General features: G+C 45.9%; 1 protein-coding gene across 1 annotated transcript in view; it reads right to left on the bottom strand.

Moving 5' to 3' along the window:
• STAB2 (stabilin 2) overlaps nucleotides 1-22,253 on the bottom strand; it is a 155,126-nt gene that overhangs the window by 62,763 nt on the left and 70,110 nt on the right. The window contains exons 23-33 of the mRNA XM_082635128.1: nucleotides 21,770-21,950; nucleotides 19,474-19,567; nucleotides 18,102-18,260; nucleotides 13,307-13,402; nucleotides 11,546-11,641; nucleotides 8,581-8,628; nucleotides 6,955-7,091; nucleotides 6,408-6,522; nucleotides 3,514-3,591; nucleotides 898-996; nucleotides 703-810 (exon numbers count right to left, since the gene is read on the bottom strand). Of these exons, the coding sequence (XP_082491254.1) occupies nucleotides 703-810; nucleotides 898-996; nucleotides 3,514-3,591; nucleotides 6,408-6,522; nucleotides 6,955-7,091; nucleotides 8,581-8,628; nucleotides 11,546-11,641; nucleotides 13,307-13,402; nucleotides 18,102-18,260; nucleotides 19,474-19,567; nucleotides 21,770-21,950 (1,211 nt within the window). The remainder of the gene's footprint in view (nucleotides 1-702; nucleotides 811-897; nucleotides 997-3,513; nucleotides 3,592-6,407; nucleotides 6,523-6,954; nucleotides 7,092-8,580; nucleotides 8,629-11,545; nucleotides 11,642-13,306; nucleotides 13,403-18,101; nucleotides 18,261-19,473; nucleotides 19,568-21,769; nucleotides 21,951-22,253) is intronic.

Genomic DNA, 22,253 nt, shown 5'->3' with positions numbered 1-22,253 from the left:
AAGTGAAAACAGCTTGCTTGCTGTGCAATTACAGCTTTAAACTTGTCCTCCCACTATGGGGCTGGGTGCGGGGCACCCCTGGGATCCTTCTAAATGGAAATTCTGGTGCCAGCACTGAATAGAAGGTAATCGTGGCCAGTTTATGGAGACCCTAAGAACCTGGGGAGGTAGCTTGGACTTAGTCATTCAGGAAATGGAGATCCACCCAAGGGTTTTGAGCCAGAGAGTGACAAGACTGGAGCTTTTTATTATTTCACAAAGTCTTTTGACAAGTTCTGACTGTTCAGCCCCAGATGTTAGGAATCAGGGAAGACAGAGATAGGGAGAATAGGAGGAAGACAGAGACAGTGCACTCCCTCGAGGTCCCAGCTGCTGACAGCTCACTGCATGGGACCAGGGAGAAGCCAGGGAGGGGAGGAGGGGTGGCCATGAAGATGTTTCCAGGTTCCTGGGATGCCTTCATCCTTGTGTATGTGAGCCTCAGTGTGTGCTTCCAGGGCTACAAACTAAATATATGAGTAGCTCTGGCTTGGGGGAGGGCCGGGTATGAGAGAGTCTCTGCTCAAGTTTATGTTAAATATCTGGATATCGACAAAGAAGTTTTGATGAGAGAGTGAAATGGTACATGGTTGATGGACTGAAAAACTTTAAGTGTTTGAATTTCCAGGAAATAATTTCCCAGGTTATTATTGCGGATACTACCAGAGTTGTGACCTTCTTCTCCCGGATGTAACTCTCAATGGCGTCATTGTTTGGAGCAAACACCGTGTAAGTGTCGGCAGCCTCGATCGAACTTGCCAGATTATGTTGCTGTGATGGAAAGAGATAGGAGCGCGTGAGGGACTTCTGTTCCCAGGTAACCCGAGCAGAGGGTCATGCAGAGAACGTGGTACTTGCAATGATGTAGCCCCGGAAGATGGAATAGTCAGGCATCTGGTCCAGCCGGGTGAGTAGGTTTGGTAAGGAGCCAGTTAGACCTCTTTGGGGAACCAGAACCTGGGAAAGGAAGCCCCAAAATTCTGTTAGCCTGCCTTGGTAGGACTTGCTGCCTCTCTAGTACATAGGTTCATGTCACATAACAATATGTGATCATGAGCCTCTGCAAATAGAGAACAAGGTACCTTTTCCTTTGATCGTTTGCAAGACCAAACAGGGGTGCATAGTTTGGGAAGTGAAGTGGGTTGGATTTCAGCCCAACTCCACCACCAGACCAGGTACCTCTAGGCAGGGAACAACCTGCACAACTGTTCACGGTGGCCCTAACAAAGGGGACCACAGTGTCCAATGCACAGGTAGAAAAGGAGTGCCTTAACGAGCCACGGCAACCCAGAGGCTAAGCAGTGAACTTGAATCAGTTGATGCGCAGCCATGGATCTTTGTGTCCACGTAAACTTCTTCCTCGATCCAGCTACCTAGCCGTGAGGATCCTCAGCAGTCTCCTTTGAGAAGTGAGGAGAAGGGCACGTACTTTCTTAGGGTTGTTATAAAAATCAAATGAGGGCTTCCCTGGTGGCGCAGTGGTTGAGAGTCCGCCTGCTGATGCAGGGGACACGGGTTCGTGCCCCGGTCCGGGAAGATCCCACAGGCCGTGGAGCGGCTGGGCCCGTGAGCCATGGCCGCTGAGCCTGCGCGTCCAGAGCCTGTGCTCTGCAACGGGAGAGGCCACAACAGTGAGAGGCCCGCGTACCGCAAAAAAAAAAAAAAAAAAAAAAAAAAAAATCAAATGAGATAATGCAATACATGACACCTGACACAATTCCTGGCACCTAGAGGGCTGTCAATCATTCCAATATTACTGCACGCAAGGTGAGGTGGTAATGCTGATGAGGGACAGAGAAAAGATGCAGCCCCGCCCCTCCGGGACATGCCATTATATGGGGGCTCATGACCTATTCCATAAAGAACTATCAAAACAAGGGGGCACAGTTATGCCAAATGAGTTCTATACTGAGAAATCCCACGGGATTTCAGAGGAAGCAAAAGGGAATAAAACTGACATGTACTGAGGTCTCCCTAGGCAGCAGTGAGAGAGAAGGTGTTGTTTAACACTCATAGGGAAGAAAAATGGGGCTCAGAGAGGTTATGTAACTTGCCCAAGGTTACACAGTTAGTTAAGTGCCTGAACGAGATGCTGTATGATTCTAGAACTTACCCTCTTGACACTATGGCAGCCTTGGTGATATGGGCTGCAGGGATAAGGGATGGCTTCACAGAGGAGGTGGGACTCAACCTGGCCCCTGTGATAATAACGCTCAGTACAGGACATGGGTTGAGGTGCCATTTTACTAATGAGGTTGTGTTCATCAAAAATGTAAATGAGGGCCTTCCCTGGTGGTGCAGTGGTTGAGAGTCCGCCTGCCGGTGCAGGGGACACAGGCTCGTGCCCCGGTCCGGGAATATCCCACATGCCGCGGAGCGGCTGGTCCCGTGAGCCATGGCCGCTGAGCCTGTGCGTCCGGAGCCTGTGCTCCGCAACGGGAGAGGCCACAACAGTGAGAGGCCCGCGTACCGCAAAAAAAAAAAAAAAAAAAAAGTAAATGAGAAGAAGAGGTAATTTTACACTTAAAAAAAATTTTTTTTTTGGTACTTTGAAAAGCCAGTATTGGAGAAGAAAAATACTCTCGGTAAGTAATATTGCTTTCTGATAAATGAAGCCATAAGCCCAGTATAGTTCCCTGCAAATGACCTATCACTTGCTCAAAAAATGGTGTATTTTTTAATGCCTCTTGGTAATACAAGAGAATTGCAAGGTCTTTGCAAAGTGTTGCACTCAGAAGTCTTATAAGAAGCCTCTCTTTTCTGAACAGAAATAGTTAACGTGTTCTGTAACTTGAAATAAAAAAGTATGTAAGTGCCAAGTGAGAATAATTTTAGTTAAAATGCAATTAGTTAATTGTCTTTTCTAATCTTCCGCTTTTCAAAATTTCCCAATATACCCTAAATTCTAACTTTAATTTTAAATGAAGATATTAATATAGTAACTGAAAATTATAGGATAGTTTAAAAGCTCGTTTCCCATTAAACTTTTTTTTTCTATTTCATACCTTTGAATACTGTTGAATTGCATCTTAGAAGAAAATTAAAATGCTACAATCCCTTCCTACCCTTTTCCTTTTTTTTTTCTAGGGCACAATAATGCAGAAGGGAGAGGACCAGTGACACATAGCCAGTTGCCTCTCCTCCAGTTCTTGATTATATCCAATCTGGGCCTATGGACTTCCCAATACTAAGGTTCCCGTGTACCTTGTAAGATGTTCTGATAACTAAGAAATATGATACATGTGGCCACACATTATACAGGACCCATTGCAGGATACAGGTTGAGTCTATAGTAACTGAGTCTCACTGAATGAGGAGAGCCTCGAAATGGTTTTAAAATAAAAATAATGAAGCACAATACAGGTTATTTTTATATTAAGGCTAAGTGGTTTTTCCCCAAAAAGATACTGCACATGAGGATAAATAACAAAAGGAGAAGAGATTCAACATGTGTGGGAGGAAGCAATTTTGTACCTTGTTGATGATGTGTATCACTCCATTTGTGGCTGCATTGTCACCATCAATGACGCACGCTCCTTCGATTGTGATATTCTGTAAATGCACCACAGTGAGAAGGTGAGTCCCTATAGAGTACACCCAGGGATTGAATTATTTCTGGGTTTCCCACTTTTTGAGTAGTAGTGACCTTCTCACTTTTGGACCATGACACAAATTCAGAAATATTTTTAAATTGTGAGCCTTTTGACATTACACACGCACACACACACACATACACAATTGAAATAATACTTTCCTCTACCATGTGGGAGGCACTTGATCATCGATTCTACTCTATTTCATTCTATTTCATTAAAAAAGTGCTAGGGACTTCCTTGGTGGCACAGTGGTTAAGAACCCTCCTGTCAATGCAGGGGACACGGATTCAATCCCTGGTCCAGGAAGATCCCACATGCTGCAGAGCAACTAAGCCCATGCGCCACAACTACTGAGCCTGCGCTCTAGAGCCCACGAGCCACAAATACTGAGCCTGCGTGCCACAACTGAAGCCCATGCACCCCAACTACTGAAGCCCGCGCCGCCTACAGCCTGTGCTCCGCAACAAGAGAAGTCCCCACTCGCTGCAACTAGAGAAAGCCCGTGCGCTGCAAAGAAGAACCAATGCTGCCAAAAAAAAAAAGAAAAAAAAGTGCTGGCTGAGGCTCACTAAAGTGACCCTGCAGTTGGAAAAACACTGCAGATAACGTTGTGGGTTGAACTGTGTCTCCCAAATTTGTATGCTGGAGTCCTAACCACCAGTGCCTCAGAATGTGACCTTATTTGGAGACAGGGTCTTTACAGAGGTAATTAAGTTAAAATGAGGTCATTAGGGTGAGCCCTAATCCAATATGACCGGTGTCCTTAAAAGAAAAGGATATTTGGGCACAGACAGCTATGTAGAGAGAAGACCATGTGAACATGGGGACGGTCATCTACAAGCCAAGGAGAGAGCCTGATGTCAGTCCTCAGAGAGAACCAACCCTGCCCACACCTTGACCTTGGACTTCGAGCCTCCAGAACTCTGAGACAAAAATTTCTGTTGTTTAAGCCACCCAGTCTGTGGTTCTTTGTTATAGTAGGCCTAGCAAACTAATACAGATAGTTACTGACTTTTCAAGGATATTAATTACACGGGGAAAGGAGCTAAGTAAACCCACATGCCCGCTCACGCAGCCACCGACCAAGCATGACACATCTGGGCTCCGCTCTCTCTGGTTTCCTCTCCTCTTCTCCCACCACTGCCCTTTGTCTGAAATTCCTCCTGGGAATCCTGGGTGCAGAGGGGACTTGCCTCACCCTGAGCACATCAGCAGAGGTCCTGAAACAAACATTCCTGGCTACCTTGCACATCTCTTCTGGTTACAGGGAGGCATTTCTATCAGGCATAAGAAAGAACCCATAACAACTGTGTCTTTGATGGTTAGCTGCTCCAGCTCACAGGTCTTGATTGATTTACCTCTGAATCTACAGAACCTGGGATGAACCTTCCCAGGGTGGGTGTTCAATTAATGCTTGCTCAGAGCATCAGTGATTTAAAACACCAATGGAAAACCACCCATTGTCTGATATATGCATGCAACATTCTAGAATTATTGTAATAAGATGTAAAGAGTCCATGGGACCATATGTAACTCTTTTCTGCTTTCTAAAAGGAATGATCTGATGAAGCACATATATTTAGGTAATACTAGGCAGAGAGCCTTTTCACAGCACCATCACTGATGGGTAGGTAGGCAGAAATGCTTTAGAGCTGCAATTCTAGAATATTCTGACTCTGGCCCATGCTCCATTGATGGGGCAGTTCTCATTTCCCAGTAGAGTCTCCATTTTCATCTTGTGCAGTTCATAGAAAGAGCTTTAAAACACTGCCACATTCAGCAGGGCAGCCAGACTTCCTCACAGAAAACTGAATCCAAGTCCTTGAAACACTATAGAAAAAGCCAGAAGGTGAGCTTCTACAGGGCTCTGCTGTCCTGTGAACTGTCCTGTCTCCAACATTCAGATCAGTTCCTGGGGCATAGGAGGTGTTCAGTAAGTATCTGTTTATTTTTTTGGCTGCATCGGGTCATAGTTGCGGCACGCGGGATCTTCGTTGAGGCATGCGAGATATTTCGTTGTGGCGCGTGGGCTTTTCTCTAGTTGTGGTGTGCAGGTTTTCTCTCTCTAGTTGCAGTGCTTGGGTTTTAGGGCACATGGGCTCTGTAGTTGTGGAGTGCGGGTTCCAGAGCTTATGGGCTCTGTAGTTCGAGGCACGCGGGCTCTCTAGTTATGGCGTGCAGGCTTAGTTGCCCCATGGCATGTGGGATCTTAGGTCCCCGACCAGGGATTGAACCCACATCCCCAGCATTGGAAGGCGGATTCTTTACCACTGGATCACCAGGGAAGTCCCAATAAGTATCTGTTGAGTGACCCTAGCTTAATACAAAATTGTAGTAATCTCGAATGACTCAATTAGTAGGTTTCCAATAACCAGCTCTTAACCACACATAAAAATCAAAGTTGTGAAACTGCGCGGCCTTCACCCAGAAGAAATGAAAGGCTTGCCTTTCCGGATCAGTCTGTTGTCTGTCAGGAAGAGTCTGTGGCCAACCAGTGGGCAGAGAGCTTCACTTTATACTATCCCTGCTACAGAGTAACTGTGTGTGTGTGTGTGTGTGTGTGTGTGTGTGTGTGTGTGTGTGTGTGTGTGTGTGTGTGTGTGAGAATAAGGTTGTTAATTGTTGAAGCTGGGTGATACCTACATGGAGGTTTTATTCTCCATTTATTTTTGCTCATGTTTGGAAATTTCCCTAACAGAAAAAAACTAAAAGTACACTATGAACATAGGTCACAAGTTTCCAATAAACAGACACAATATGACGCTCTCTTACCCCATCCGCCTTCACCAGGTGGAGGAAGTTGCCCTGCAAAGACGTTGCCAGCATGTCAGAAGGTGACAGGGCCTGCAGATCGGCCACTCCATACGTGCCCAGTAGCGTATGGTACCTACAACAACAGTCCATAAGGGCTGTAACGAGGTATCAATGCTTGAGGCGGTGGCATCGTGAGGAGTTAAGAGAGTAGGTTCTGGAGCCAGACTACCAGGTTCAAAATCTCCCCCTGCAACTTCAGCCATGGTACCTGGGGTTAGTTAATTAACCACCCTGTGCCTCGGTTTCCGCATCTATAAAATGGGAATAATTCTGTCTATTTCACAGGGTCCTTGGGAGGATTAACTAGGTTGTACATAAAGCAGTTAGCACAGAATTGGCTGTCAGTCATGTTGATGACTTCCACCCTGGGGTAAGGAGGTGAGGGGGGTCCTGGGACATGGTCAGTTGCATGGATCTGAAGGACCATGTGGCCTCCCTTCCCTGAACTTCATTCACACTGATGCCAGTAAGATATCATGAAGAATAAAACACACATAATACCTACTTTATGAGGGTGGGAATATTGCTCTTGGTCAACCAAAAGGCTTTCTCATCTTGGTCCATGTCCTCAATGGCTTGTTGGGAAGGCACGAGGATGGTGAGGTTTGAGGCGGCTGACAGCATGGGTTGTAGGGAAGCATTCTGAATCGCAGAAGGAAAAGAAACGGGCCTGACTCATGTCAGAGGTCAAATGCTGACTTAATGCCTGGCAGAGATGACAATTTCCCATGTGATATAATTTCAGAGATACTGGGAAGGTCCTAGGGACCCCTTTCCCAAATCGATCCCAACTACTGGCTGATGCTTCCTCTTCCCTCTGAGACTCATTCCTTTTATTTAAATGTGTGAACCTTGACAATAGGCAAATTTTCCTGATCAGGTCACACCTGAGTCATTATCAGTCATTCACCCTTTAGTCTAAATGAAGAGGCAGAGAAGAGTCTTGACAGTGTCATGCGTGTGTGTGCACATGTGTGTACAGAGGACCTTGAGAATCCTTGGGTGCCTTTGGAATAAGGATGGTGGGAACATTACAGGAACAGTTTCAGCATGAGAGAGAGACTGGAGGCCTGAAATCAAACTTCATCTACTCACCTAGAGCTACTTCTGGGTAGAAGCAGTGGTGGGCTTATGTTTCACAACCGGCTCTCCAGGAAAAACAAACAAACAAAAGCCCCGCTTTGTAGTGTTCACTGATTTCTGTGGTGTAAGTTCTCCCATCATAGCTGATTCCAAGCTACCGCCATAACAGCATAGAAAGTGGAGCTGGGAAAGCTGTGCTCTTGTGAGCTAGGACAAGTGGGTCTAGCACACCACAGGGCAAGCTTATGAGTGTGGAGTGGGTCTGTATGAAAATTAGCACCTGCTATAGGACCCTCAGTCCCTGCTCTCCCATGGGATGGGGGTCAGAGGGACCCCACATGGAAGCAACAGGAAGGTGTCCTGGAGTGGCTGCTGACCTGACACTGCGTATCTTGGCATCTGTCTTCTTAAAAGGGACAAACCACCCTTCACGATGGCTGGCTGAACCTGCCACCTTGGGCCACTCAGGCAAAGATGACAGAGATTCAGACAACTGGGGATGGTAGGGATTAGACTCTTTGTTATAGAACTTTCCAAAGGAGAGGGAAAAGCTCCTCTGGGCATGTTGGGCTGAGGGCTAAACACACATGAAATATGATAGTACTGCAACTATAAATGCCAAATATAATTAGGTGAATTACCGTGATGAATTATGCTGACTTTTCAAAAATACCTCTTTTGATGAATGAAGTTATACATATGTATTTGGATTGGTTGAAAAGTCGACCACCCCAGCTTATCTTAGACCAGAAGCTCTTGGTCCTGGTTGCATGTTAGAATCACCTGGGAAAGTGTTAAAATACACTGATGCCCAGGTCAAACCTCTACCCGATCAAATCAGAGAGTCTGGGGGTGGGAGCCTAGGCATGGCTATAGAAAAACATCTGTTCCATGTGGTTCTAAAGTGGAATCAAAGCTGAGAACACCTGTTCTAGACAATTTCCCTCCCTCCCCCTCACCAGCTGCATTTTCAGTTTTCTGTTACATGTAGTCCAAATATCTAAAGTTATTATATATTCCCAATCCTAATTCCAACAAAGGTACTCACATTTATCCACTGGTTAAATATAGCTGCTGCAGAGAGGAAGGACAATTCCTTATTCATTTCGTGCAAGAGAGGGAGGAGAGAGGAGAGAGAACACAGAGGAGGATCAATGAGAGGCATAATCACAGGGCATCTCTGGGCATCGTCCTTGCCAGCCTTGTCGATGCCAACATGAGTGATGCCCAGGCTGGATGAATCCCCATGTTGCCAGAGCCATGCATTTCTTTCATGTTTAATGGCTTGAATTATCTTCTATATTCGAGGTAAAGGAGTAATTCCAGAAACTTTAAATGAAACAACCACCTCAAATTCATCCAAATCAGAATTTGTGTTGTAAGAACATGGCCACCCAGCCCTACAGGAGGGTCACAGAACTCAGTAAACTGCCCCCTTTCAGAGCTAGCATTGAGCAGGGGCTTGGGACACAGTGCCAAACCCCTCGGGTTTTCTTTCTGGTTTGGCCATTTCCTAGTTCCTTGGGCAAGTTACTTCATCTCTCTGGGCTTCAATGTTCCCAACTATAAAATAGGGATGATAAAAGCTCCAACTGATAGCGTTGATGTGGAAACTGGAAGAGTTAATGTTTTTAAAGTGCTTAGAATAGAGGATGGCATGCAGGACACAGTCAGTAGGTTTTAGCCACTATTATTTTTAACTTATCCACCATGGGGTCTGTTAATGGACATATACACTGAACCATCACAATTGGCACCAGGTTGGAGTGAGGGAGGATATAAGATATGAAAGAGAAAAGATGGCCCCTGATCTTATGCAGCTTACAGTTGTTTTGGGGATGTTAGGATGTGAAAAAATAACGCAGAGTCCTGGTAGATCAGTGATGTTTGAAGGTGTGATAGATTAAAGAAAGCTCTAGACTTTGAGTTTAAAAAGTCTGGGTTCAGGGCTTCCCTGGTGGCGCAGTGGTTGGGAGTCTGCCTGCCGATGCAGGAGGCACGGGATCGTGCCCCCGTTAGGGCAGATCCCACATGCTGTGGAGCGGCTGGGCCCGTGAGCCATGGCCGCTGGGCCTGTGCGTCCGGAGCCTGTGCTCCGCAGCGGGAGAGGCCACAGCAGTGAGAGGCCCGCGTACTGCAAAAAAAAAAAAAAAAAGTCTGGGTTCAATTCCTGGGTCTGCCATTTACCAGCTGTGTGATCTTGGGCAAGTCACTTAACCTCTCTGAGAACTCAAGTGCCTCACCTGAAAAATGAAAATGATGATGCCTTGCTCCTGGGATTATGAACATTACATGCAGTAATGTATGTGAAAACATTTTAAAAATTATTAAACACCACGAAAATGGCAACAACAATTATTATGTGCAAATTTACCAAAAGGCAATACATCTCAGAGCTGTCTTAATTCCTTTTTGAAAGTGGTTGAGGTTATGGAATAAGTTAGTAAATACCGGTTAAAAAGTAAATCAGTTAGTAAATAGATAAGTACAAGAGCTGAGATGCTCGGGTAATCCCTTCAAGGAGAGGAGGGCACGAGCTGGACCTGAACTGCTGGCAGAAAGACCTGAGGCTGGGTCCGTGGGGGAAGGGAACGGAGCCAGGAAGGTGACAGCTGGGAAGGCAACAGCTCAGCTAAGCTGGTTGAAGTGAGTTGAGTCCATGGGAAGTCCTCAGAGTATCAGGCCGAGGATTTGGACTTGATCTTGTTTTCCGTGGGAGGTGAGGGGCATTGTGAAAGCAGGGTTTTAGGGTTTTAAGGTTTTAGGAAATGTGGCCCATGGACAGTGCAGAGAAAATGTTGAGTCCACGCTCCATGGTCTGAATGTCAGGAGACAGGCCTGATGGGATGAGCAGGAGAAACAGGTTCAGGAAAGAGCAGGAAGGACCCTGATAGGCAGGGAGGCCAAGGTCAGATGCTGCAGCTGCCAGGGAGCACATTAGGGCAGGTGCAGCCTTGGGCACCGTTACACCAGTGGTTTCCATTGAGAGGAGGGGTAGGAACCAAACTCCAGTGAGTTAAACAAAAAGTGAGTGATGAGAAATTCACCAATTTACTTTCTCATTTCAGCAAATTTTTTTTTTTTTTTTTTTTTTAGTACGTGGGCCTCTCACTGTTGCGGAGCACAGGCTCCAGACGCACAGGCCCAGTGGTCATGGCTCACGGGCCCAGCTGCTCCACGGCATGTGGGATCCTCCCGGACCGGGGCACGAACCCGTGTCCCCTGCATCGGCAGGCGAACTCTCAACCACTGTGCCACCAGGGAAGCCCTCAGCAAATCTTTATGAACAGTAGGAGTGAAGTAGGAAACAAGGACAAAGAGCTGCCCTCAAGAGTTGACAGTCCAGTGGGGAGACAGACAGTTAGGTGGGACGTGCCCTACGCTCATAGAACATACTAATGGTTAAGTGCTTGGGCTCTGCACGGAGACAGCTGAGCGACCTTAGGCAAGTTTGCTTAGGCTCTCAGTTTCCTTATCTATAAAATGGGCATAATAATAGCATAAGCCCAAAGGTTGTGGTTTAAAGGGGGTGCTGCAGCATGTTAAGGATTTAGTAAGATGCCTGGTACACAGAAGGTGCGTGTGCATGCGTGCGTGCACACATGCACACACACCCCCACCCCCAGACAGGGGTAAGCACAAGGTGCTCTGGGTGCCTATAGGAGGCACACAACCCGGACAGGAGTGCCCCAGAGCTCAGCAGGGGCCAGTTATTTGCTCATTTGGGAAGTCTGGGACTAGAAAGAGACAGAATGGCAAGAAAGGGAAGCCAAGACCGGTTGGTACACAGAAGGTGCCAAATAAAAGTTACCTCCCTTCAACTTGTAGAAAATTTGTGACCCACAGAGCACATATGCCATTTATGAGACGCAGTTTGCTTCAGATAAAATCTGGAGCAAATGATTGGTAGAACACTTTAAAGCCATCCTAGCCAAGAGCACTTTTTTTTTCTTTTAAATTTGAAGATTTTTGTCTTTATTATTCTGTACTGGAGTTGATCTCAGAGGACTTACCACTGCAGCGTTTCCATAGCAGAGAAGGCCATCTCCTTCATAGCCCTCTTGGCAAACACAACTCCAGACACCAGAAGAAGTAAACTGACAGGTTGCCTGATACAAAGAAAATGAGAGAAATGATTTGCTTTCCCAACTAAAGCATTAGATATGAGGTACACCTGTGAATCCTCAGGCTCCGTCTACAGTGAGAACTGCAAATTCGGGGCTGAAAGATGGTGGAAGTAACCCACAGGCCCTCAGCCCTTTCTGCAGGTTTGGTGCACTTCTTATGGAATCACAATTAGATTCTTTCTTTTCATCCCTGCCAAGATTTAGCAAGCAGAAATCAGGACACACAGTTAATGTGAATTTCAGATAAACAAAGAGGTGTTTGTATAAGTACGTCCCATATAGTATTTGGGGGCTCGCTTGTGCCAGAAAAGAATTCGCTGTGTATCTGAAATTCAATTTTAACTGGGTGTTCTGCATTTTATCTGGCAACCCTATGTTGGTTCTTCCACGCTTTGGAACGAAGTGAAAGTTCCAATAACCTCTCACGTGTGGAATGTCAGGGCCTGCTTGAGCTTAAATGAAGCAAGTGTGTTGGAGCTTCTTCAGCTTTATGAAGTGCTTTCATGATTCTTGGGTAACGGATACTTTAGAGGCATCTCCTCCCATTTTTTTTTTTGTCTTTGAATATTACCCACCTGCCCACACTACTAGGCGTGGGTCTGGCAGTCCTGTTCATGATATGTCACCCCACTGCCTGGCCATCATTGAGTGTCTCATATGTGGACACCTGGACCCGGCTGGGCTGGTCAGATCCTTTCTCCTATGAGTTAGAATTGGGGCACAGAGTGCTGTTAAGTTAGTGGGCATCACTGGTAGTGGGGTAGACGTTCCTCTAAGAACAGGGAGTCACCTACCCGAAGATGCACAGAACTGCACTTAAAGTTGGGAGAGAGAGTGAGAGAAAGAGGGAGACAAAGACAAAGAGAAAGTAAAAGCACAGGGAGTAGCAAAATGAGAAATTGCATGGTCTCAGAGGATCGAGGGAAGAAGCTGCCTTGATCTTGATTCTAAGCCCTTGGGAAGTTTTGGAATTCCTGACTATGGAGCTACCCTGGCGGCATATGTCCAACAAATTCCTTTTTAGCTTAAGCTGATTTGTGTGGATTCTGTTACTTGCAAGCAAAAGCACTGTGACTAAGGTGTCGTCTTCACTGGTTCTGATGCTGGGTGCTTAGTGATGTTCTCTTAAAAACATGAACACGACCAGCTCTAACATCTTTGCCTGCTCTTCCATAATTTAGGAACAAGCCTCAACCTACCCTTGAATGGGCATTTTCACTAATAATTTGGGTAAAACTTTGTTATGACATTCAAAATGGGAGTCTAGTTACCCTTTAAATTATCCCGGTGATTTAGAATTGCCAGATTTAGCAAATAAAAATACCGAGTACGAATTTTAGATAAGTTATGAATAATTTTTTGGTTAAATTTGTCCTATCTAACATTTGGGTCATGTTTGTGCTGGAGGATTATTTGTCATTTATTAGAAATTCAGATTTAACCGGTAATCTTATCTGGCAATTGTATGTTGGTTCTTCCAAGCTTTAGAATGGAGTGAAAGTTGCAATAATTACATTCTGCTTAGGGAACTCCCTTTGGGAGTAAGAGAGATTTTGTTCATTACTGGGCGCAGATAAAAAATAACCCAACCTTCTTCTTTCTCAAGGAATTTTTTTAAGTATTAATGAAAAAAATCAAGTAACTCACCAGTGGATGACATTTCCCAGTTTGTTCCAAGCAGGAAGTTACTGGTTCACAGTCAATCCCATTGCCTCGAAATCCTTTCTTGCACTCACACTCATTCTGTAATTCCAAGAGCAAAGTCAAACGGATTCTTGAAAACAATTGCCTTCCATGCCCTGCTCTCACACTGTACCACAAAATGAAGTATGGAAACCATCACTGTTTGGCTCTTTTAGAGAACACCATTAATGTCTTTCGTTTATTACACTTCAGATTCCGGAGCTATTGGCCTCCACATTCTACATTACATTTCCCAGTCTGATAGTCCTTTGGTGCTTTTTGAATTCATTACCCTAGAGGGGCCATATGGAGATTTGTCTCAGGGAGAACTTAGATCCTAAAGAGCATCACAGTGGAAAACTTGGCCCCTCCATCTAAGAGGGAAAGATTAAGGAAGTCATGGAGCATCCACTTGGTGGAGATCCACGCACATGGCCACTGCTCGTCGGGAAGGCACGTTGTGTAATTTAGAACAGGCATTCCCTCTGAGCGGGCAAATCTGAGTAAAGTACCACCTCTACACGGACAGCCCATGGCTAGTGGTTCAGCAGGTAGACAGTTTCATCATGCAACAAGAAAGTCCCCCCTTCCTCTGGGAAGCTTTAGGTCCACACCAGGGTATATACCTTGGTGAGCAGGGTGCAGGCTGGGTTTCAGCCCCTGTTTGCCCCATAGGCTGGGTACTTTGTGTAGTACACAAACTACACCACAGAAGCAATGGCGCTGATCTTGCAGCTATTAAATATGATGATGATGATGATGGTGATAGTGGTGGGTTGTATGATAAAATGGGGGAATGTCTGGGCTAAGTACAGAATAGGAACCAAACAAAACTGCAGTGGATCGCAACAAGGTAGAGAAAAATACAAACCTGTGCATTGAGAAGACCAGAAAGAAAAGATACATCAGCACACAAACGGTGATTGTGGGAGTGCTGTGAATGGTTTTCATTTTTCTCCACTCTTTTACTTTCCCAAATGTCTTCCATTATTAAACATTATCTTGAAGTTTAAAACGTAATTTAGGGGGCTTCCCTGGTGGCGCAGTGGTTAAGAATCCTCCTGCCAGTGCAGCGGACATGGGTCCGAGCCCTGGTCTGGGAAGATCCCACATGCTGCGGAGCAACTAAGCCCGTGTGCCACAACTACTGAGCCTGTGCTCTAGAGCCCGCGAGCCACAACTACTGAGCCTGCATGCCACAACTACTGAAGCCCACATGTCTAGAGCCCGTGCTCCACAACAAGAGAAGCCACCGCAGTGAGAAGCCCGCGCACCCCAACAAAGAGTAGCCCCCGCCCGCCACAACTAGAGAAAGCCCGCGAGCAGCAACAAAGACCCAACGCAGCCAAAAATAAATAATAAATAAATAAATAAAATTTAAAAAACCCCTATAATTTAAACAGGAGTAATCTCTTCAACAGATAACGAACACAGGTATTGAGTGACCTTATGGAACCAGCAATGAACCTCAAAGCTGCTTTCACTAAAGAGAGGAAGATAAAGCATACAACGTAAATAAGAATAGTCCAATCTTAACTGGAAAACAAGAGATGCTGTAAGTCTTATGGATGAACTGGCACATGAGATGCTTCTGTGATGAGGACCACTGCTCTTCAGAGGAGGGAGGATGAGCTGGGAAGTCTCTTCTGGGAAGTGGGGCATGGCTGGACCTTGGGAGAGGGTGGGAGGAGTGGGGAGTCCATGAAAGCTGAGGGTACATGTCAGAAAAATAAACAGAGGTGGGAAAGTAGGAACATTTGATTGGTGAAGGGCTATTGAGGGACTGGTCTAGAGAGTGGATACATCCAGAGGTGATACAAGACAGCCCATTAAGTTGTGGGAAGAAAAGAATAGAACTCCTATTTATGAATTTTTATCTTTAAGGGTATAAGTATTATTTGCTATATATGCTTTATAAGGTAAACTGGGTAGCTTTTTTTTTTTTTTTTTTTTTTTGTGGTGTACGGGCCTCTCACTGTTGTGGCCTCTCCCGTTGCGGAGTACAGGCTCCGGACGCACAGGCTCAGCAGCCATGGCTCACGGGCCCAGCCGCTCCACGGCATGTGGGATCTTCCCGGACCGGGGCACGAGCCCGCGTCCCCTGCACCGGCAGGCGGACTCTCAACCACGGCGCCACCAGGGAAGCCCAATTGCATATCTTACATATGCACATGTATACAACTTTACATGAGAGGGCAAGACCTTGTAAGCAAGAGTGTTTAACCTTCTGTACTTGGTATTGGGGTAGCACGTCCCTGCACCCCCAGCCCTGACATATTGACCCAAACATGGTCTGTCTTTTAAAGTAAAACTTCATGGTCGTTAGGATTTGTGCCTATTTGGAATATATCTACAAGTTTTCGAGCCAACTAATAACAGTACTGAGGGCAGTCCTAGATATGGCCTATTTTCTTTCTTATGTAACACTGTAAACAGTCATTTCTCCTCCTCTATCTCCCCCATCAGAATGCTTTTCAAATTTGTCTGCAGAAAGGCTGATAGAGCAGAAGGGAATAGATACTCTTATGGGTTGAACTGTGCTCCCCCCATCTCACCCCCCCACTCATATGTTGAAGTCCTGACCCCCAGTACCTCAGAATGTAACCTTATTTGGAAAAAGGATTGTTAATATGTAATTAGTTAAGATGAGGTCATACTGGAGTAGGGTGGGTCCCTAGTCTAATATGACTGGTGTCCTTATAAAAAGGGGAGATTTGGACATAGACATGCACGTGGGAGAATGCCATGTGAACACGAAGGCAGAGATTAGGGTGATGCATGTATAAGCCAAGGAACACCAAAGCCTGTCAGCGAACCACCCAGAGCTGGGAGAGAGGCATGGAACAGATTTGTCATCATAGCCCTTAGAAGGAACCAAACCTGCTGATACCTTGATCCTGGACCTCTAGCCTCCAATCCTGTGAGGCATACAGTTTTGTTGTTCTATGACACCCAGTTAGTGATACTTTGTTACAGCAGCCTTAGCAAACTGATACTGATACCAAGAAATTGTTTTTCTTTCTCAAATGTGATGTGGCAACTCAGGTGAGTGAAAAACTAATTGAATTGTTGGTACTTGCTTGGCAAGACATAAGAATGCAGTGAGTTCTTTCATGATTAGGACTTTTTCATGGCTACAGTCCTAGTACTGTTGTCATTACCTCCCCTGGGGCTGATTAATTCCTAAGAAGTAGCTTTCTCTGCCTCTGTCTCCCTTAAATGAGGTTAAGTGAAAGTGACCCACAAACTGTAGAGTATTACACAGTGTTATAGAGAAATAGTGTGGTCAAGGGGGGCGACCAAAAGGGCAATTCTGGAATCAGACTGTCTGGGTGTGGATCTCACACCGTAATTTGGTTTCTGTGTGATATGAGCAAAGTATTTAACCTCTCCGTGCTTCAGTTTCCTCTTTTATAAGATGGAATGATAATAGTACCTAGGTGGCAACAAAAGTAAAAACAAGCAAATGGGACTACATCAAATTAAAAAGCTTCTATATGGCAAAGGCGACCATCAACAAAATGAAAAGGCAACCTATGGAATGGGAGAAAATATTTACAAGTTATAATCTGATAAGGGGTTAATATGTAAAATATATAAAGAACTCATACAACTCAACAGCAAAAAACCAAACAATCCAATTAAAAAAATGGGCAGAAGATCTGAGTGGACATTTTTCCAAAGAAGACATACAGATAACCAACAGGTACATGAAAAGATGCTCAACATGACTAATCATCAGAGGAATGCAAATCAAAACCACAGTGAGATAAAGACAAGAAATAATAAAGTGTTGGTGAGGAAGTGGAGAAAAGGGAACCCTTGTGCACTGTTGGTGGGAATGTAAATTGGTGCAGTCACTGTGGAATATTGTTATGGTGGTTCCTCAAAAAACTAAAAATAGGGCTTCCTTGGTGGCACAGTGGTTGAGAGTCTGCCTGCCGATGCAGGGCACACGGGTTCGTGCCCCAGTCCGGGAAGATCCCACATGCCACGGAGCGGCTGGGCCCATGAGCCATGGCTGCTGAGCCTGCGCATCCGGAGCCTGTGCTCCACAATGGGAGAGGCCACAACAGTGAGAGGCCCGTGTACCGCAAAAAAAAAAATAAAAGATAAAAAAAGAAAAAAATACTAAAAATAGAACTACCATATGTTCTAGCAATTCCACTTCTGGGTATTTACCTGAAAAAAAAAAAAAGGAAACACTAACTCGAAAAGGTATATGCACCCCCATGTTCGTTGCAGCATTATTTACAATAGTCAAGGCATGGAAGCAACCAAACTGCTCATCAACAGATGAATGGATAAAGAATATGTGGTGTATGTATACATTAGAATATTATTTGGCCAAAGAAAGAATGAAATCTTGCCATCTGCAACATAATGGATGGACTTTGAGGGCATTATGCTAAGTGAAATAGGTAAGAAAAAGACAAATGCCATATGATCTCACTTATATGTGGAATCTAAAACAAAACAAAACAAAACAAAACAAAACCAAGCTCATAGATATGGAGAACAGACTGGTGGTTGCCAGAGGCTGGGTGGGGTGTGGTGTGGTGAGGGTAAATGGGAGCAAAAGGTGAAAAAAAATAGTACCTACATCATAGGTTTGTTGCGACAATTAACCCTTTCCCACTGCTACAAATGATTAAAGAGCTGCAGTAAATTCTAGCCAAAGTAATTCTGTGTCTAGGGGAAAAAACAGTCTACTCCAGGAATCCTGCTTCCTCTTTGCTCTCCACCTCACCACACCTACCTGCCCGGGGCCGATGTACAAACAGGTTGCATTGTGGTGGCAGCTGCCAGCACTGGGCAGCAGGCAGGTGTTGATCTCTGAGCAATCCCTTCCGTCCCCCGTCCATCCCTGATGGCATACACAGATGTGGGTTCCCCTGCCAGTTTTGATGCATTCTGCCTATAGGAGGAAAAGCAGCAGCAAAACCTTTGAAACCCCAGTCCAGCCTCAAGATTCCAAGTGCAAAGCAAGGGTTTCCAGAGGTACACTGAAGAAGCTTATATTTACATGGAGTGCAAAGGAAATGATTAAAACACACATTTGCATTAAGATCAATGGAAAAGATAAGACGACTTAAAGAACAAATTTGCTTGTTTTTGGCCAGCTAATGGCCACCGTCACTAACGTCATTGCCATTTATAGAGCCAGGGATTGTTCTGAATATTTTGTAGGTGTAAGCCATCATCTTGAGGAAGGTACTGTGATTATCTCTATTTTACAGATAAGGAAACTGAGGCTCAGAGGAGGTAAGTGACTTGCCCAAGGTCACACAGCTGTAAAGAGGCATGAACTCAGGCCTGTATGATGCTTTAGCCCAAGCTCCTACCTGTACCAATTCCAGGCCTTTCAGGATGACCACACCAGGAAGCTGAAGGACAGAGTAAGAGGTGCAAGGTAAGTTGTCCGGATGAGGCTGAGTGGGTGGGGCTTGCCCAAGCGCAGTCTGGGGGGTTGGGCAAGGCATTTGCATCTGATTTCATCCTCAGAGCCAGGGGAAGTTCCCGCGGGATTTCAGCAAGGGGGAAACATGATCTGATCCACTCTGGCTGTGGCTATAGCCAAGAGGAGCATCAGGGAGAACAGTTATTAAACTGTGGGTAAGGAAGGAAGGTGACCTTGGCCGGGTGGTGGTGGTGATATTCAGAAGGTATTAATGAAAGCAACAGTCAGTTTCGGCTATACCCCTGACACTAACAGAACTTAAGGCAAGTCACTTAAGGTCTCTGAGCCTCAGTTTCCTGATCAGTAAAATGGGGATAAACAACATCTGCTTCATTGGGTTGGTGGGAAGAGCAAATGAGATCACATACATGAAAGTCACTTGTAAGCTGTAATGTCTGAATCAGAAGTTTATTACTAATGATCAATATCTGACTCTTTGGCTGTGTTTTTAGAAGCCCAATACCCCTGCACATGTGAACCTGGGGCTCCCCCAGCACACGTGGACTTAGGAAGTGGAGGCTCACAGAAGGTACCTGGCACCATCTTTAAAATGCAGGGTTCAAGCAAATGTGCCTCATGCAATGAAGTCATCTGACACTGCCTTTTGGAAGGTCTTCCCTCAGGATTTCCTAAAAAACCTGGCAGCTTGGAAATAAAGACCAACACTCACATTGCGGCTGCAGCCCCCTCGGGTTAATCCCGAACAAGGGTCCATCTCTGAACAGAGGCTTCCGTCCCCTTCATACCCTGCTTTGCAAACACAGCTGCAAAGAAGAGTGAGCGCAAAAGTCAGCCCTAGAAATATAAGCACCAACTATCCCACCCCTCCCCAAGAAGACCAGCCAGCCAGGGGTGAACGTGTTCACGGCCAGGTGGCCTGACCCTTTGCCCTTGTCGGGGGAGCCATGTACCATGGTGGCCACCAGCACTCCTGGGTCTGCAGTCAGATACACCTGGGTGGGTATCCAGGCCCCACCTCTTAGCAGTTGTGTGACCCTGAGCGAGTCCCTTAACCTCTGGAAGACTGTTTCCTCACCTGGAAAGTGGGTCTAACATCTCCCTCATAAAGCTGTGGTATAGAGTGAATGCACATGGGGCGTTCAGCAGGGCACTTGCTCACACTTGCACCTTCTCAGGCTCGACACTGGGCGGCTTTTCTGTCCTTATGGGTCTGGAATCTGTCTCTTTATACCTCAAGTCATTACCTCTGGTTCAGCAGAGAACAACGCTGTCTTCTGTGTGACAGTTCAGTGACTTGAACATGACGATCAGGTGAGACCTCCCCTCTCTCCCTTCTCTGATCTCTCAGATGTTCTTTTTTTTAGAGCACAACATTCTCAGGTGTCTGATTCCATGATCCATCACGCCCTCAGATACTCCTCTCAAAATGCTCCACCTTGAAACTTTAGCTATTAAATAGGACCATTCATTCATTCGTTTGGTCAACCAGTATTTATTGAGTGCCCTGTGATAGGTGCTGGGCCACCTATCACATGCCCATGTCACTATTGCAGATTCAGTCATATGTGCTTCACAAAACTCTAAATAAAATTATTTTTCATGCATCAAGAATCCTAGAAGAACTAAATAGTTTAGGTGGTCCCCAAATGAAGAAATAGATTGATCTGTTTCAACACTGATTTACCTAAGTTTATATAGTAAAGACAGACCCATGTTGATGATCCTCTGTGGGTGATTAGAGATTTTTAAATTTATTTATTGTTTATTTATTTTTTTCTGGCCATGCCTCACAGCTTGCAATATCTTAGTTTCTGACCAGGGATTGAACCCAGGCCCCAGCAGTGAGAGCGCCGAGTCCTAGCCACTGGACTGCCATGGAATTCCCTTAAGAGGTTTTAAGGGCAATTTTGGTGACTTGTGACTTTCGCCTTATGCACTGATGTATATACTAACTCCTTAGGAAGATGCATTTCTATTGTACCACCACGGAAGAGCAAAGTCAGTCTCTGCCCCATGCTTCCTGCAGACTGGTGGGGGAGATAGATCACGAACAGGTAAGCAAATGATTAGGTAATTACAAATTAAGAAAAGTGCTGGGCTTCCCTGGTGGCGCAGTGGTTGAGAGTCCGCCTGCTGATGCAGGGGACACGGGTTCGTGCCCCGATCCCGGAAGATCCCACATGCCGCGGAGCGGCTGGGCCCGCGAGCCATGGCCGCGGAGCCTGTGTGTCCGGAGCCTGTGCTCCGCAACGGGAGAGGCCACAGCAGTGAGAGGCCCGCGTACAGAAAAAAAAAAAAAAAAAAAAAAAAAAGAAAAGTGCTGCAAAAATAAGGCAAAGAATTCTACATGTTGTCTGCATTTCCCGGGATATTTTTTGCATGGTTACTGCCTTTGAACCAGATATTCCCAGAGAGGAAAATTTCCTCTGACATGTTCCCCCAAGCCCACTTCCTATGTTAGATAGCATTAAGAAAACAAATGGTGATCCAGTGACCAACGATCCAATTTCTTGTAAGATGCCTTTAACAGGGGAGTAGTTATTAATGACCTTAGGAAGTAAAGGCATTTTTAAAGGGTTGGAAAGTTTGTGGGCAAATCTTCATTTCCTTCACATGAGTGACGGTAATAATTGCAGCTTCCATGACTGAACACCTATGAGGTACTAGCCCTGGGGCTGGACGATTTGGCATTCAGTTCTTCTAATCTCCACAACTGCCCTGCTAGGTAGGCAACATCACCCTTATTTTACTGATGACAAAAGTGAGGCTCAGATAGGTTAAGTAACTGCCCAAGGTCACACAGCTGGTAAGTTTCAAAGCAGGGAATGCTGCAGACTTTGAACCCAGCTCAGTCTGAGGTTTTCTCCACAAAAGCCATGCTGGCAGCTGAAGAGAACAGGTCTTAGTTTATGAAGAATTTAGATATGGGTTGGGTGTGTCTACAGGTGACACAGTGGCCATGGGCCGTTAAAGGATGGCAACGCCCCCCGCCCCGACCGGCCGACCTTGCTGTCCCATTGCTGTATTCGCAGGTGGCATGGATGTGACAGAACTGCACGTAGGGCCCGCAGGCTGAGGTCGGCTTGTGGCAGAATCTCCCGGCGGAGCCGTCCCTGCAGGTGCCGGGGAGACAGGCGCCGTCACTGTCAATTCTGTTGTCACACGTTCCGAAACTGCACAGACACCCTGGAAGGGAAGGAAGAGGGCCATTCAGGGCTTGGGGACAAGTTTAGCAACGGGCACATGGGTCATGGAGGACAGGATCCCCTCCCCTCACCCCCCACTCACTCCTGTAGGTGCAGAACCCTGGGCTGAGACGCAGAAGGTTCTAGACGCTATTTCTCAGCGTCTTTCTCGTGTGCCAGGACAGCTCTCGGTGAGAAGAGCTTGGTCTTTGGGATGCTTTGTGTGTCTGTGTGTGGGGTGCAGGGGGAGGGTGGGTTGTGATGGTGTGAAAGAGGCCAAGGAGCTCAATTTTCACCTACTTCA

The sequence above is a fragment of the Mesoplodon mirus genome, assembly GCF_964341445.2.
Source record: "Mesoplodon mirus genome assembly, chromosome: 11".
NCBI classification, from domain to species: Eukaryota; Metazoa; Chordata; class Mammalia; order Artiodactyla; family Ziphiidae; genus Mesoplodon; species Mesoplodon mirus.
The sequence above is the reverse complement of the archived record's forward strand: the minus strand, read 5'-3'. Positions and strand labels throughout refer to the sequence as shown.